At 38.8% G+C, this 15,425-nt stretch overlaps 1 protein-coding gene across 1 annotated transcript in view; it reads right to left on the reverse strand.

The window, feature by feature from the left end:
- Positions 1–13,162, reverse strand: part of CHD1L (chromodomain helicase DNA binding protein 1 like) — a 66,995-nt gene extending 53,833 nt beyond the window's left edge. Inside the window, exon 1 of the mRNA XM_026489085.4 lies at positions 12,863–13,162. Coding sequence (XP_026344870.3) covers positions 12,863–12,995 — 133 coding nt within the window. The 5' untranslated portion in view covers positions 12,996–13,162. The remainder of the gene's footprint in view (positions 1–12,862) is intronic.
- Between the last annotated feature and the right edge of the window lie 2,263 nt (positions 13,163–15,425).

A 15,425-nucleotide genomic window follows, 5' to 3' on the forward strand; every position in this document is an offset into this window, starting at 1 on the left:
GTTAAAGCGTCTGCCTTCGGCTCAGGGCGTGATCCCGGCGTTCCGGGTTCGAGCCCCATGTCAGGCTCCTCCTCTATGAGCCTGCTTCTTCCTCTCCCACTCCCCCTGCTTGTGTTCCCTCTCTCACTGGCTGTCTCTATCTCTGTCAAATAAATAAATAAAAAATCTTTAAAAAGAAAAAAAAAAAAAGGTTATTACTGAGATGGGAAAAAAAATGGAGGCCCTAACTGCTAAGATAAATGAGGCAGAAGAAATAATCAGTGATACAGAAGACAAAATGATGGAAAAAAAGGGTGCCTGGGTGACTCGCTCAGTTAAGTGTATGCCTTCGGCTCAGGTCATGATCCCAGGGTCTTGGGATCAAGCCCCACATTGGGCTACCTGCTCAGCGGGGAGTGTGCTTCTCCCTCTCCCTCTGCCTGCTACTCCCCCTGCTTATGCACACATGCTTTCTCTCTTTGTCAAATAAATAAATAAATAAATAAAATCATTAAAAAAAAAAAAAAAGAAAACAAAATAATGGACAATAACGAAACCGAGAAAAAAAGAGATAAACAACTACTGGACCATGAGGAGAGAATTCGAGAGATAAGTGATACCACAAAGCAAAACATTATTAAAATAATTGGGTCCCAGAGGAAGAGGAAAGAGAAAAGGAGCAGAAGGTATACTGGAGCAAATTACAGCTGAGAACGTCCCTAATCTGGGGAAGGAAATAGGCATTCAAATTCAGGAGGCACAGAGAACCCCCCCTTAAAATCAATAAAAAGAGGTCAGCACCTCAACATAAAATAGTGAAGCTTGCAAATTTCAGAGACAAAGGGGAAATTCTGAAAGCAGCTCCAGACAAGAGGACCTTAACCTACAAGGACAGAAACATAAAGCTGGCAGCAGACCTATCTATAGAGACCTGAAAGGCCAGAAAGGACTAGCATGATATGTTCAGAGTGCTAAATGAGAAAAATATGCAGCCAAGAATACTTTATCCAGCAAGGATGTCATTCAGAATGGAAGGAGAGATAAAGAGTTTCCAGACAAACAGAAACTAAAGAATTTGTGATCACTAAATCAGTCCTGCAAGAAATATTAAAGGGGATCCTGCAAGCAAAGAGAGAGCCCAAAAGTAACACAGACCAAAAAGGAACAGAGACAATATACAGAAACAGAGATATTGCAGGAAATACACTGGCATGAAATTCATACCTTTCAGTAGTTACTCTGAATGTGAATGTGCTAAATGCTCTAATCAAAAGACAGAGTGTATCAGATTGGATAAAAAAGCAAGACCCATCGATATGCTATTTACGAGACACTCATTTTAGACCCAAAGATACCTCCAGATTGAAAGTGAGGGGTTGGAGAACCATTTATCATGCTAATGGACATAAAAAAAAAAGCTGGGGTGGCAATCTTTATATCAGACAAATTAGATTTTAAACCAAAGACTGTAATAAGAGATGAAGAAGGACACTATATAATAGTTAAAGGGTCTATCCAACAAGGAAATCTAGCAATTGTAAGTATTTATTCCCCTAATATAGGAGCAGCCAATTATATAAACCAATTAATAACAAAATTAAAGAAAAACATTGATAATAATATAATAATAGTAGGGGAATTTAACACCCTACTCACAGCAATGGACAGATCACCTAAGCAGGTCAACAAGGAAACAAGGGCTCTGAATGACACACTGGACCAGATGGACTTCACAGATATATACAGAGCATTCCACCCTAAAACAAAAGAATACTCATTCTTCTGGAATGCACATGGAACTTTGTCTAGAATAGATCACATCCTGGGTCACAAATCAGGTCTCAACCAGTACCAAAAGACTGGGATCATTCACTGCACATTTTCAGACACAACGCTTTAAAACTTGAACTCAATCACAAGAGGAAATTTGGAAGGAACAAAAATACTTGGAGGTTAAAGAACATCCTACTAAAGAATGAAATGGGTCAACCAGGAAATTAAAGAAGAATTGAAAAAACTCATGGAAACAAATGAAAATGAAAACACAACTGTTCAAAACCTTTGGGATACAGCAAAGGCAGTCCTAAGGGGGAAGTATATAGCAATACAAACATTTCTCAAGAAACAAGAAAGGTCTCAAATATACAACTAAACCTTATACTTAAAGGAGCTGGAGAAAGAACAGCCAATAAAGCCCAAAACCAGGAGAAAAGAGAAATAATAAAGAATAGAGGAGGAGAAGCAGGAGAAGAGAAATAATAAAGATTACAGCAGAAATCAATGAAATAGAAACTAAAAGAACAGTAGAACAGATCAACAGAACTAGGAGCTTTGAAAGAATTAATAAGATCGATAAACCCCTGGCCAGACTTATCAAAAAGAAAAGAGAAAGGACCCAAAGAAATAAAATCAAGATGAAAGAGGAGAGATGATGACCAACACCAAGGAAATACAAATAATTTTAAGAACATATTATGAGCAAATATATGCCAACAAATTAGGCAATCTAGAAGAAATGGATGCATTCCTAGTAACATATAAACTACCAAAACTGAAATAGAAAGAAATAGAAAACCTGAACAGACACATAACCAGCAAAGAAATTGAAACAGTAATCAAAAAACTCCCAAAAAACAAGAATCCAGGGCCGGATGGCTTCCAAGGGGAATTCTACCAAACATTTAAGGAAGAATTCATACCTATTCTTCTGAAGCTGTTTCAAAAAATAGAAATGGAAGGAAAACTTCCAAATTTGTTCTTTGAGGCCAACATTACGTTGATCCCTGCACCAAAGAGCCCACCAAAAAAGGAGAATTACAGACCAATATCCCTGAAGAACATGGATGCAAAAATTCTCACCAAGATACTAGCCAATAGGATCCAACAGTACATTAAAAGGATAATTCACTGCAAACAAATGGGATTTATTCCTGGGCTGCAAGGGTGGTTCAACATCCACAATCAATATGATACACTACATTAACAAAAGAAAGGACAAGAACCATATGATCCTCTCAATAGATGTAGAAAAACCATTTGACAAAGCACAGCATCCTTTCTTGATTAAAACTCTTCTCAGTGTAAGGATAGAAGGAACATACCTCAATATCATAAAAGCCACATAAGAAAAGCCCACAGCGAATATCATTCTCAATGGGGAAAAACTGAGAGCTTTTCCTCTAAGGTCAGGAACACGACAGGGATGTCCACGCTCACCACTGTTGTTCAACAGAGTACTAGAAGTCCTAGCCCCAGCAATCAAACAAAAAGAAATAAAAGGCATCCAAATTAGCAAAGAAGTAGTAAAACTCTCACTCTTCGGAGATGACATGATATGCTATGTGGAAAACCCAAAAGACCCCATCCCGAAATTGCTAGAACTCATACAGGAATTCAGTGAAGTGGCAGGATAGAAAAAGCAATGCACAGAAATCAACTGCATTTCTATAAACTAACAACAAGACAGAAGAAAGAGAAATTAAGGAGTCGATCCCACTTACACTGAAAACTCTAAGATACCTAGGAATAAACCTAGCCAAAGAGGTAAAGGATTTGTACTCCGAAAACTACAGTACACTCATGAAAGAAATTGAGGAAGACACAAAGAAATGGAAAAATGTTCCATGCTCATGGATTGGAAGAACAAATACTGTTAAAATGTCTATGCTACCTAGAGCAATCTATACTTTCAATGCAATCCCTATCAAAATACTATCTATATTTTTCACGGAGCTGGAACAAAAAATCCTAAAATTAGTATGGAACTAGAAAAGGCCCTGAATAGGCAAAGGACTGTTGAAAAAGAAAACCACAGCTGGTGGCATCACAATGCCGGACTTCAAGCTCTATTACAAAACTGTAGTCATCTAGACGGTATGGTACTGGCACAAAAACAGACACATACATCAATGGAACAGAATAGAGAATCCAGAAATGGACCTTCAACTCTATGGCCAACTAATCTTTGACAAAACAGGAAAGAATATCCAATGGAAAAAAGACAGTCTCTTCAACAAATGGTGTTGGGAAAATTGGACAGCCACATGTAGAAGAATGAAACTGGACCATTTTCTTATACCATATACAAAAATTTTTAAAAAAATGGATGAAAGACCTAAATGTGAGATAGGAAACCAACAATATCCTAAAGGAGAACACAGGCAGCAATGTTTTTGACCACGGCTGCAGCCAACTTCTTGCTAGATACATCTCCAAAGGCAAGGGAAACAAGCAAAAATGAACTACTGGGTCTTCAACGAGGAAGAAAGCTTTTGCACAGCCAAGGAAACAGTCGACAAAACCAAAAGACAACCGACAGAATGGGAGAAGATATTTGCAAATGTCTCATCAGATCAAGGGCTAGTTTCCCAAATCTATAAAGAACTTATCAAACTCAACACCCAAAAAACAAAGAATACAGTCAAGAAATGGGTAGAAGACATCAACAGAGATTTCTCCAAAGAAGACATACAAATCGCCAAAAGACACATGAAGATATGCTCAACATCACTCAGCATCAGGGAAATACAAATCAAAAGCACAATAAGATACCACTTCAAGCCAGTCAGAATGGCTAAAATTAATAAGTCAGGAAACAACAAATGTTGGTGAGGATATGGAAAAAGGGGAACCCTCTTACACTGCTGGTAGGAATGCAAGCTGGTACAGCCACTCTGGAAAACAGTATGGAGGTTCCTCAAAAAGTAAAAAATAGACCCAGCAATTGCACTACCAGCTATTTACTCCAAAGATGCAAATGTAGTGATACAAAGGGGCACGTGTATCCCAATGTTTATAGTAGCAATGTCCACAACAACCAAACCATGGAAAGAGCCCAGATGTCCATCAACAGATGAATGGATAAGCAAGATGTGAGATAGATAGATAGATAACTCAGCCATCAAAAAGAATGAAATGTGCCATTTGTAACGATGTGGATGGGACTAGAGGACATTATGCTAAGAGAAATAAGTCAATCTGAGAAAGACAACTATCAAATGATTTCACTCATATGTGGAATTTAAGAAACAAATCAGAGGAGCATAGGAGAAGGGAGGGAAAAATAAAGTGAGGTGAAACCAGAGAGGGAGACAAACCACTAAGAGACTCTTAACCACAGGATACAAACTGGGGTGTTGGGGAGAGGGGCGATGGGGTAACTGGGTGACCGGCATTAAGGAGGGCATGTGATCTAATGAGCACTGGGTGTTATATAAGACTGATGAACCACTGAGTTCACCTCTGAAACTAATACACTATATGTTAACTTACTGAATTTAAATAAAATTAAATTAAAAAAAAAAAAAGAAATGATGGCTGAAAATTCCCCTAACCTAGGAAAGGAAAAGAAAAAAAATTCATATCCAGGAAATCCAAAGAGTTCCAAGTAAGATGAATCCAAAGAGACCCACAAGTACATTACAATATAAATGTCAAAAGTTAAAGACAGAGAGAAAATATTAAAGGCAGCAAGAGAAATACAGTTTGATATGTATATGGGACAGCCTGTAAGACAATTAGGAGATTTATCAGCAGAACCTTTGCAGGCCAGAAAAGTGGCACAATATATTCAAAGTACTGAAAGAAAAAGACTTCCAACCAAGAGTACTCTACGCAGTAATGTTATCATTCAAAATTGAAGAAAAAACAGTCTTCCAGACAAGAAAAAGCTAAAGGATTTCATCACCTCTAAACCAGCGTTATAAGAAATGTTAAGGGATCTCTTTGGGCTGAAAAGAAAGGCACTAATTAGTAACAAGAAAACATATAAAAGTATAAATCTTACTGGTAAAGGTAAATATATACTAAAGGGAGTGGATTAATCACTTATAAAAATAGTCTGAAGGTTAAAAGACAAAAGGAGCAAAATTAACCATAACTATAATAATTAAATAAGGTACACAAAAGAGTAAAAGCTGTAAAATGTGACATCAAAAACATAAAACGTGCTGGTGGGGGAAGAGTAAAAATGTAAAGCTTTACAATGAGTTCAAAATTATTATCAACTTAAAATAGACAGCTGTAGATATAAGCTGTTATATGTAAACCTCATGGTAAGCACAAAGCAAAAACCTATAGTTGATACACAAAAGATAATAAGAAAGGAATCCAAGCATACTGCTATAGAAAATCATCAAACCACAAAGGAAGAAAGCAAGAGAGAAAGGACAAAAGAAGTGCAAAACCACCAGAAAACAAAATGGCAATAAATACATACTATAATAATCCCTTAAGATGTTCATGGACTAAATTCTCCAGCCAGAAGGCAGAGTGGCTAAGTGGATTAAAACAAAAACAAAAACAAGACCCACATATACTCTGCCTACAAGTGAGTCATATCAGACATAAGCATATAAAGTAAAAGAATGGAAAAAATAGACGATGCAGATGGAAACCAAAAGAAATTGGGGGTAGTTATATCAGATAAAATGGACTTTGAAACAAAGACTGTAAGAAGAGACAAAGAAGGGCATTACATAATAACAAAGGAGTCAATCCAACAAGAGGATATATCATTTGTAAATATTTATACACCCAAAATAGGAACACCTCAATATATAAAGCAAATATTAACAATCCTAAAAGGAGAATACAATAATAAGAAATACAATACTAGTAAGAGACAGAAATACAGTAAGAGATCCTAATACCCCAATTAACGTCAATGATCATACAGACAAAAAAATCAATAAGAAAACATCAGCCTTAAATGACACATTAGACCAGTGGACTTAACAGATGTACATAGGACATTCCATTCAAAGCACCAGAATGCACATTCTGCTCAACTGCACATGGAACATTCTCCAGGATCAATCATATGTTAGGCCACAAAACAAGCCTTAAGTTACGAATGAAATCATATCAAGCATCTTTTCTGATGACAATGTTGTGAAACTAGAAATCAATTACAAAAAGAAAACTGGAAAAATCTCATGCGATTAAACAACATGCTACTGAACAAATAATGGGTCAATGAAAAAATCAAAAGCAAAATTAAAAAACACCATGAGACAAATGAAAAGGTATATACTACATATTAAAACTTATGGGATGCAGCAAAAGCAGTTCTAAGAGGGAAGCTCACAGAGATAAATGCCTACCTCAAGAAACAAGAAAAATCTCACATTAACAACCTAACTTTACAAGGAACTAGAAAAAGAAGAACAAATAAAGCCCATGTTAGCAGACGGAATGAAATGACAAAGATCAGAGCAGAAATAAATGAAAAAGAGACTAAAAGGACAACAGAAAAGATTACTAAAACCAAGAGCTGGTTCTTTGAAGAGATAAATATTGGCAACCCTTTAGCTAGACCCAACAAGAAAAAAAGGGATTCAAATAAATACAATCAGAAATGAAAGAGGAGGGGCACCTGGGTGGCTCAGTTGGTTAAGCGTTCAACTCTTGGTTTCGGCTCAGGTCATGATCTCAGGGTCATTAAGATCAAGCCCCTCATCCAGCTCCATGCTCAGCATGGAGTCTGCTTGAGATTCTCTTCCTCTCCTTCTGACCCTACCCCTGCTCACTCTCTGTCTCTCAAATGAAATAAATAAAATCTTTTAAAAAAATGAAAGAGGAAACGTTACAACACCACAGAAATATGAATGAGCATAAGAGACTACTACGAACAATTACATACCAATAAACAACCTAAAAGAAATCAATACATTTTTAGAAACATACAACCCTCCAAGGTTGAATCTTGAAGAAATAGAAAATCTGAACAGACCAATTATTAGTAAAGAGATTGAATCAGTTATCATAAACCTCCCAAAAAACAAAAGTCCTGAACCAGATGACTTCACTGGTAAATTATACTAAACATTCAAAGAAGAATTAATACCAATTCTTTTCAGTCTTCTAAAAAAAGAAGGGTTGGGGGGTAACACTTCCAAATTGTTTTTACAAGTTCAATAATACCCTGATACTGAAACCCAACAAGGACATCACAAGAAAATTATAGGTCAATGTCCCTGAAGAACATAGATGCGAAACCTCAATAAACTATTAGAAAACTGAATTCAAAAATACATTAAAAGGATCACACACCATGATCAAGTGGGATTTATTCCAGGGATAAAAGGATAAACATCCACAAATCAATTTGATATACCACATTAACAAAATGAAAGATAAAAATTATGTGATCATCTCATAGATGCAGGAAAAGCATCTGACAAAAATCAACACCCATTTGTGATAAAAATTCTACACAAGTGGGTATAGAAGGAATATACCTCAACATAATCAAGGCCATATAGGACAAGCCCACAGCAAACATCATATTCAATGGTGAAAAGCTTCGCTTTTCCTCTAAGATCAGGAACAATACAAAGATGCCCATTTTTGTCACTTTTATTCAACAGAGTATTTTGAAAGTCCTAGTCACAGCAACTAGGGAAGAAAAAAAGGGGGGCATCGAAATCAGAAAGGAAGAAGTAAAACCGTCACTATTTGAAGAAGACATATCATATACAGAGAACCCTAAAGACGCCACCAAAAAAAACTATTAGAATAAACTAATTCAGTAAAGTTGCAGGATGCAAAATCAATACACGGAAATCTGTCGCATTTCTATACACTTACAACAAGCTATTAGAGATATTAAGAAAACAATCCCATTTTATCCTCTCCCAACCCTGTACTTTTTGGATTTTTAATGGAAGCTTCAGCATGTAGTCATCATCAATCATTAACTTCATTTTAAGCCCTTTTCCCATCTCAAGGGAATGGGGACTGGAGCTGAAAATTCCAAGCTTCTAATTATGGCTTGTCCTTTCTTGTGACCAGCCCCCACCTAAGAGCCATCCAGGAACATACCCAGAGTCACCTCTTTAGAACGAAAGATACTTCTGTCACCCACGAAATTACAAGGGTTTCAGGAACCCTACTCTGGGAACCAGGGGACAGAGCCAATATATATTTTCCATTATCTCACAAGACCATTAGTCCAACTGTCAGCTCCAGGACCCCACCCACCTCAGCTACAATCCATACCAGTAAAACGGATGCTCAGACTACTCTCCAAGAGAAATGCAGAAAACCCAAATCCCTCCCAGACTGTGGCTTCTCCCACATTTTCCCCTTCCAAATCTCCCACAGTCATCATGTACAACAGAACTAGAAGGGAGTCTGGGAAATGTAGTCTTTTGCTTTATAGCCTCGAAGATGTGGTAAGGCAGGCTTGGGGGCTGGGGAAGAAATAAATGTGACAGTACCATCAGCTATATCTATCACAGAGTTGTTTGAATTCTCTTGCCTACCTCTCAGGAGGGTGAGGAGTACAGGCATACCTCATTTTATTGTGCTTCCCTTTACTGACCTTCACAGATGCTGTGCTGTTTTTGTTTTTGTTTTGTTTTTACAAATTAAAGGTCTGTGGCAACCCTGAGTAAAATGGGTGTATAAGCGCCATTTTTCCAACAGCATTTCCAACAGAAACTCTGTGTCTCTGTGTCACATTTTGGTAATTCTCACAATATTTCAAATTTTCTCATTATTGTTGTATCGGTTATGTGATCTGTGATCGGTGATTACAACTTACTACAAGCTCAGATGATGGGTTAGCATTTTTCAGCAATAAAGTGTTTTTTAATTAAGGTATGTACATTGGTCTTTTTTTTGATGCTACTGCATACTTAATAGACTACAGTATAATATAGACATAACATTTATATGTACTGGAAAACAAAAAAATTCACTTGACTAGCTTTATTGCGATATTCACTTTACTGCAGTGGTTTTTAACCAAATGAACCTGCAGTATCTCTGAGGTACGCCTATCGTGGAAAAGCAGGAAAAACAGCACAAGTAATAGGTCTGCATGTTCCAAAAACAAAGTGGTCCTACACACTTTTATGATCCAATGTTCTTTGGGTTTCTGAAGTTCACTGGAATGTATGGGATCTATCTGCGATACTATTCAGGGGACGAAGATCAACTAAAAGGTTGTTTTTTGTGTTTTTTTTTAAAGATTTTATTTATTTATTTATTTAATAAATAGAGAGAGAGAAAGAGAGAGAGCACAAGCAGGGGGAGCAGCAGGCAGAGGGAGAAGTAGGCTCCCTGCTGAGCAGGGAGCCCAATGCGGTACTCAATCCCAGGACCCTGGGATCATGACCTGAGCCAAGCGCAGATGCTTAACTGAGCCACCCAGGTGCCCCTAACTAAAAGTTTTTTAATCACTGGGAAGAACACTGCATAGCAAATACCTGTTTCATTGGTTTTCAAAAAGTGGCTAATTCATTACATATTTGAGAGAAAAAAAAGACAGTCAAGTTCCTTCCTAATACATTTCTGGGGAAATAAAAATTTAAATATAAAGAGATCATAAATGTACTAGAAGAAAAATATTAAGCCAACAACAATAAATTCAGAGTAGTAAAGCGCCACCTAAGCAAAATACTAAAGGCAAAAATTTAGAAAAAGGCTGAAAGATTGGACTACAAAGAATTTTTAAACATCACCACTGAAATACACAAACACACAACTCAAAATCAAAAGACAAACTAGAAAACATATTCCCAATACCTGTAGCAAATATTTAATATCAATGCAAGTAAGAACAAAGCAAAAGACAAACAGTTAAAAAATGGGCAAGAAACATAAATACACAAGGAACAAAAAGAAGACAAATATCCAAGTGTCCATCAATACTAGGAAACAAACATTAAATTAAACAACAAAAGAACATTTTTAACTTCTCAAATCAGAAAATATCAGTGTTCGTGAGAATGTGGAGAAATGAGCAAAATTTTCACATACTCTTTGGCCTAGAAATGCTGCCTTGAAAGAATTAAAAATTTATGAATGTAATAAAATTTGGTTACAAGGACATTTATTAGTATTATTTATAACCACAAAAAAATCAAAAACTTAAATACCCACATATTTGGCTGGTTAAACTATAGCACATCCATTCACTGAAAGATCTGTATCCACTAAATATGATATTGAAGAAGACGAAATGACTAGAAAGACTAAATGATATTAGAAGAAAAAACTGTTTCCAAAAAGTATGCATATGAAACCCCATTTTTGCTCCTCTCCCTCGCTCCACACCCTGCCTCAGAGAAGAAAAAAAGAAATCATATGTACACACACAGATCAAGGACTGGGAGGATAAATGAGAACATATTAACAGTAAGAGGATTATGGCAATTAAATTTTTTCTTTATGCAAAGAATATTACTCTAAATGTTTTACAAAGAACATGTACTACTTCTGCAATAAGGAGAAAAAAAATCAGTGAAGATTTTTAACCAACTCTCAAAAAATCATTTTGCAACGTATAAATTCTAGTAAATAGAAACAGGAATTTCAAGCTATAATATTCAATGGTTATTCTTTTGTGTATACCTGTTTTCTATTTTTTTCTTTCCCTTTACCAATTTATTGTTCCCATCACTAAGTTTCCACATGTGTCTACTTCCTTCTTCATTAACTAACTCACCAACAAGCAAAGGTGCAACATCTTATGTCTCCTACTTTTTACTAAAATAACACACATCCAGATGACATTTCTCCAGATGTATTATCTGTATCAGTGAGCACACTTCATCTAGCCTTCTCCCACAAATGTTCTCAAAGCATCACACCTAAAAACACATGCAAAGAATAGGTACACACAAATATGTAAGATACCCACATAAACACCAGTCCATAAATTTCTGTTTAGGTTGGATACACACTCCTTACAGACACAGATACACTCATTCACACAGCCTCAGGGACGCAGGAAAGGTCTTTCTCTTTCGTGTCTGTATCCCACCCATTCATCTTCATTCCTCTTCTAAGCTGGATACAGAACTGCATCTTTTGTTTCATTCTGAGAATGAACAAAACCTCACTTCCTTGGCATTTAGTACGTAACAAGAGGTTTAATAAATATTGGTTTATACTTTTGGAAGCACTCACAGTCCCGAGCGTAGAAACTCTGGTAGGGCAGGGCCCGATTTTGTTTTGTGCATCTCTGTACCTAACAACTCACAGTATGTAGCTCCCAGTAACACTGAATAAATAATTAATTAACGTCTACACCACTGATTATTATTGATCCAAGTTTCTATAATGCAGTTAAAGCATGCTCTGCGTCCCCATTTTATAATTCAAAAAATCGAGGACTGGAGAGGTTAGGTGGTGAGTCAAGCGTAGCCAGGCCAAGAAATAAGAAAATAAGGCCTGAGTTTTTCCATCCACAGGAGATGCTGTCACCCTCGCTGTTTGAAGAGCTTCGAGCTTCAGAGATTCTAGGGAAGGACTGGTATAAATAAAATACACTTAAGTGCGGTAAGGTAAGAACTAATAAACTTTGCTTGGCTTTGTATTTTAAAATGAAGCACTGCGGGAGAATTAACCAATGGGAAATTATCAAAGAACTGCACGTGCACGCTAAATGAAGAAGACAGCGGATGCAAGTAGGCGGTTCTGATAGTTTTACAGGAGCAACTCATGAAACCCGCAGTCCAGGCCTCCAAACCGACCGGAACAGAAACTTTAAACAACACACATTCTTGGGGCGCCAGGACTTCCTCTGCATCTTCAGAAAGAAAGGGAAAGAAAGGGCTTACCTTCGGCACAGGGGTCTCAATGAATCGTCGTCCCCCCTCCCCCCTCGCCCCGCTTCCCCATCCGGAATCATTCATTCCGCGCCCGCCAACCCCGCGCTGCGCCGGCGGGGGCAATGGCTACCTGGCCCCCGACCCGGGTCCTCTGTGCCCTGCCCCACCCTCAGGTAAAACAAAACAAAACAAAACAAAACACACAGGACGGCCCACCCAGGGCGCCGAAGGTCCGTTCCTGGCGCGGGGACCCCCGGCTCGCCGGGGCGAGTCCCAACGAGATGACAGGCCCCGGACGAAGCTGGACCGGGGCCACTGACCTGTCAGGCCCCACTGCCTTAGGTCCTGCTCCTGCACCCGTGCCCGCACCGCCTCGCCTCGGCTCCGGGTCTGAAGGGCACGTAGGAAGCCCGGCATGGAGCCCCTACATGTCGCGGGACCAGCGCTCTCCATCCAGCCCAGAGAAGCTCCGCCCCGCGGCGCCCGCGCGCTTCCTTCCGGCGCGCCCCGGCGGATCCCAGCGCGCAGCCGCCGCCAGAGGACGCGTACTGCGCGGAGTACTGGGGCTAGCGGTACACCGAGTTCGCTTTCCGACTCTCGTTTTCACTCTTTCCGGATGTGCTCTGCGTGTTCTCCGCTCGTCCGGAGGTTGGACTATGCTCACCATTGATTTATTAGCACCATTGACTATGCGCCAGGACATACCATTGACTCTGCTGGGCTCTGGGGCTACAGAATTCAGTAAAACATGGTCCCTGACCTCCAGCGATTCACAGCAAGAATGTCAAGCATGGTGTGCTCAGTTCCGTTTGCACCAGTGATAAATTGGTTTGAGCCCTGAAATCCTCTTATTTACTCCCTGTTGGCCGTAGGCCAAAGTTAGGAACTTCTGAATGGTAGGATATTAAAATCATGAAAATTGTCATTACCGCAATGGATTTCTTAAGTGAATTATGGGGAACAAATTGAAGCAATGTGTTAGATTAAGGGTCACCATGACAACATCAGCTTTGAGTGGATTTATGACGTAGTAATTTATAATTAGTAGTGTACCACTGATACAAAATATAATAACCAAATAACTGCAGTAATGATGCAGTTAGAGCTGCTGCGCTTAGGGTTTTACAGGTATTTATTTTCTTATTTAACCCTCACGGTAACCCTATAAATAGGTACTAGAATTGTCCCCACATTAGATGAGGAAAGCTAGAATAGGAACCATATTATTCTCTAGGTAATGTCATCAAAATACTAGTCCCATTTAGGTTAACCTTGGTGCTTCTATCTTCAGTAAACTCAGATTAAAGTTGCACGCCCCCGCCCCGAGTCTCATCTACCCTTAAAATAAAAGGGAGAAATTAGTTCTGAGCTACAAAAGAGGTGTCTTCGGGTTGATTTATTCATAAAAACCCAAAGCACTGTTTTGAGCACCTACCATGTGTCAAGCGCTCTTGGCACTGGATATAGAGGCCGCTAGTCGCATTTGCAGAACATTTAAGTAAAACATACTTATATTAGACTTATATTTCAAATTAAGTATATATTTTAAAAGGAAGAGACAGGCAATAAGCAAATAAAAATCAGGTAGTTATCCATGTTAAGGTGAAAGAGAAACAGTTCCATAATGGGGCTACACTGATTTCCTACTTGATGTTTTTTTCAAAACCATGAATGAGATTTGTATCCTTTCCTGGCTTCTCTGGAGGGCTTCTGCCCTTGTGGTTGCTCGTGAGTGATTTCTTTTTTTTTTTTTTTTAAGATTTTATTTATTTATGTGATAGAGAGACAGCCCGCGAGAGAGGGAACACAGCAGGGGAGAGGGAGAGGAAGAAGCAGGCTCCCAGCCGAGGAGCCCGATGTGGGGCTCGATCCCGGAATGCCGGGATCACGCCCTGAGCCGAAGGCAGACACTTAACGACTGCGCTACCCAGGCGCTCCTCGTGAGTGATTTCTGCATCCCGATCTCTGTGTTTGACTTTTTTCCTCCCCTCCAGGTTCTGTAGGTAGACATCCACTAAAGCAGCAATATCAACCACCTGCCACTCAAACAAAAGAGACTTTATTATTTTTAACTGAAAGCACATTTGTTTTAGCATAATACCAACGATAGGGTCCTAGCTTTAAGTTAAAATTTCTCTTGGTGGATTGAGTCTGACATCAAAAATACAGCTAGGAAAGGTAGCTGAGAAACTCCCAAGTCAACTACTAGTAAGATAACACCTATAAAAGTTTTACTCTAGATGGTGTATGAAAGGAGTGTATGGAAGGGGGTAGGGTAGAAGTAGGGTGACCAGTTAGGAGACCATTGCAGGAGTCTGGGCAAGAGATGATAGTTGTTGGGCCAGCATGGTGGCAGTGGAGTGATGAGTAGTGGGTCAGATACTAGATATATTGCAAAGGTAGATTCTATAAAGTAAACAGATTGAGCATCTGAGAAAAGTCCAGGAATAAAGGATGATTTCGGGGAGTTAGCCTGATCAAATGGTAGAATGGAGTTTCCAGTTATGGAGGGGGTAAGACTGAGAATGAGGAGGTTTGAGGAACATCAAGAATTCGTTTTTAATGTCAACTATACTTCAATTTATAAAAGGAATTCATGGGGCGCCTGGGTGGCTCAGTCGGTTAAGCTTCTGACTTCAGCTCAGGTCATGATCTCTGGGTCCTGGGATCGAGCCCCGAGTTGGGCTCCCCACTCCCAGGGGAGTCTGGTTGTCCCTCTCCTCCTCCCCTGCTCTCATACTGTCCCCCCCCCCGTTCTCAAATAAAATCTTTTAAAAAATAAAAACCAAATTCATTTTTGGACACAGTAGCATGAAACTCTTCTTAGATATCCAAGTAGAGATTTTGAATAATCAGGTAGATTAGTCTGGAGTTCACAGGAGA

The sequence above is a fragment of the Ursus arctos genome, unplaced genomic scaffold, assembly GCF_023065955.2.
Source record: "Ursus arctos isolate Adak ecotype North America unplaced genomic scaffold, UrsArc2.0 scaffold_12, whole genome shotgun sequence".
Classification (NCBI taxonomy): Eukaryota; Metazoa; Chordata; class Mammalia; order Carnivora; family Ursidae; genus Ursus; species Ursus arctos.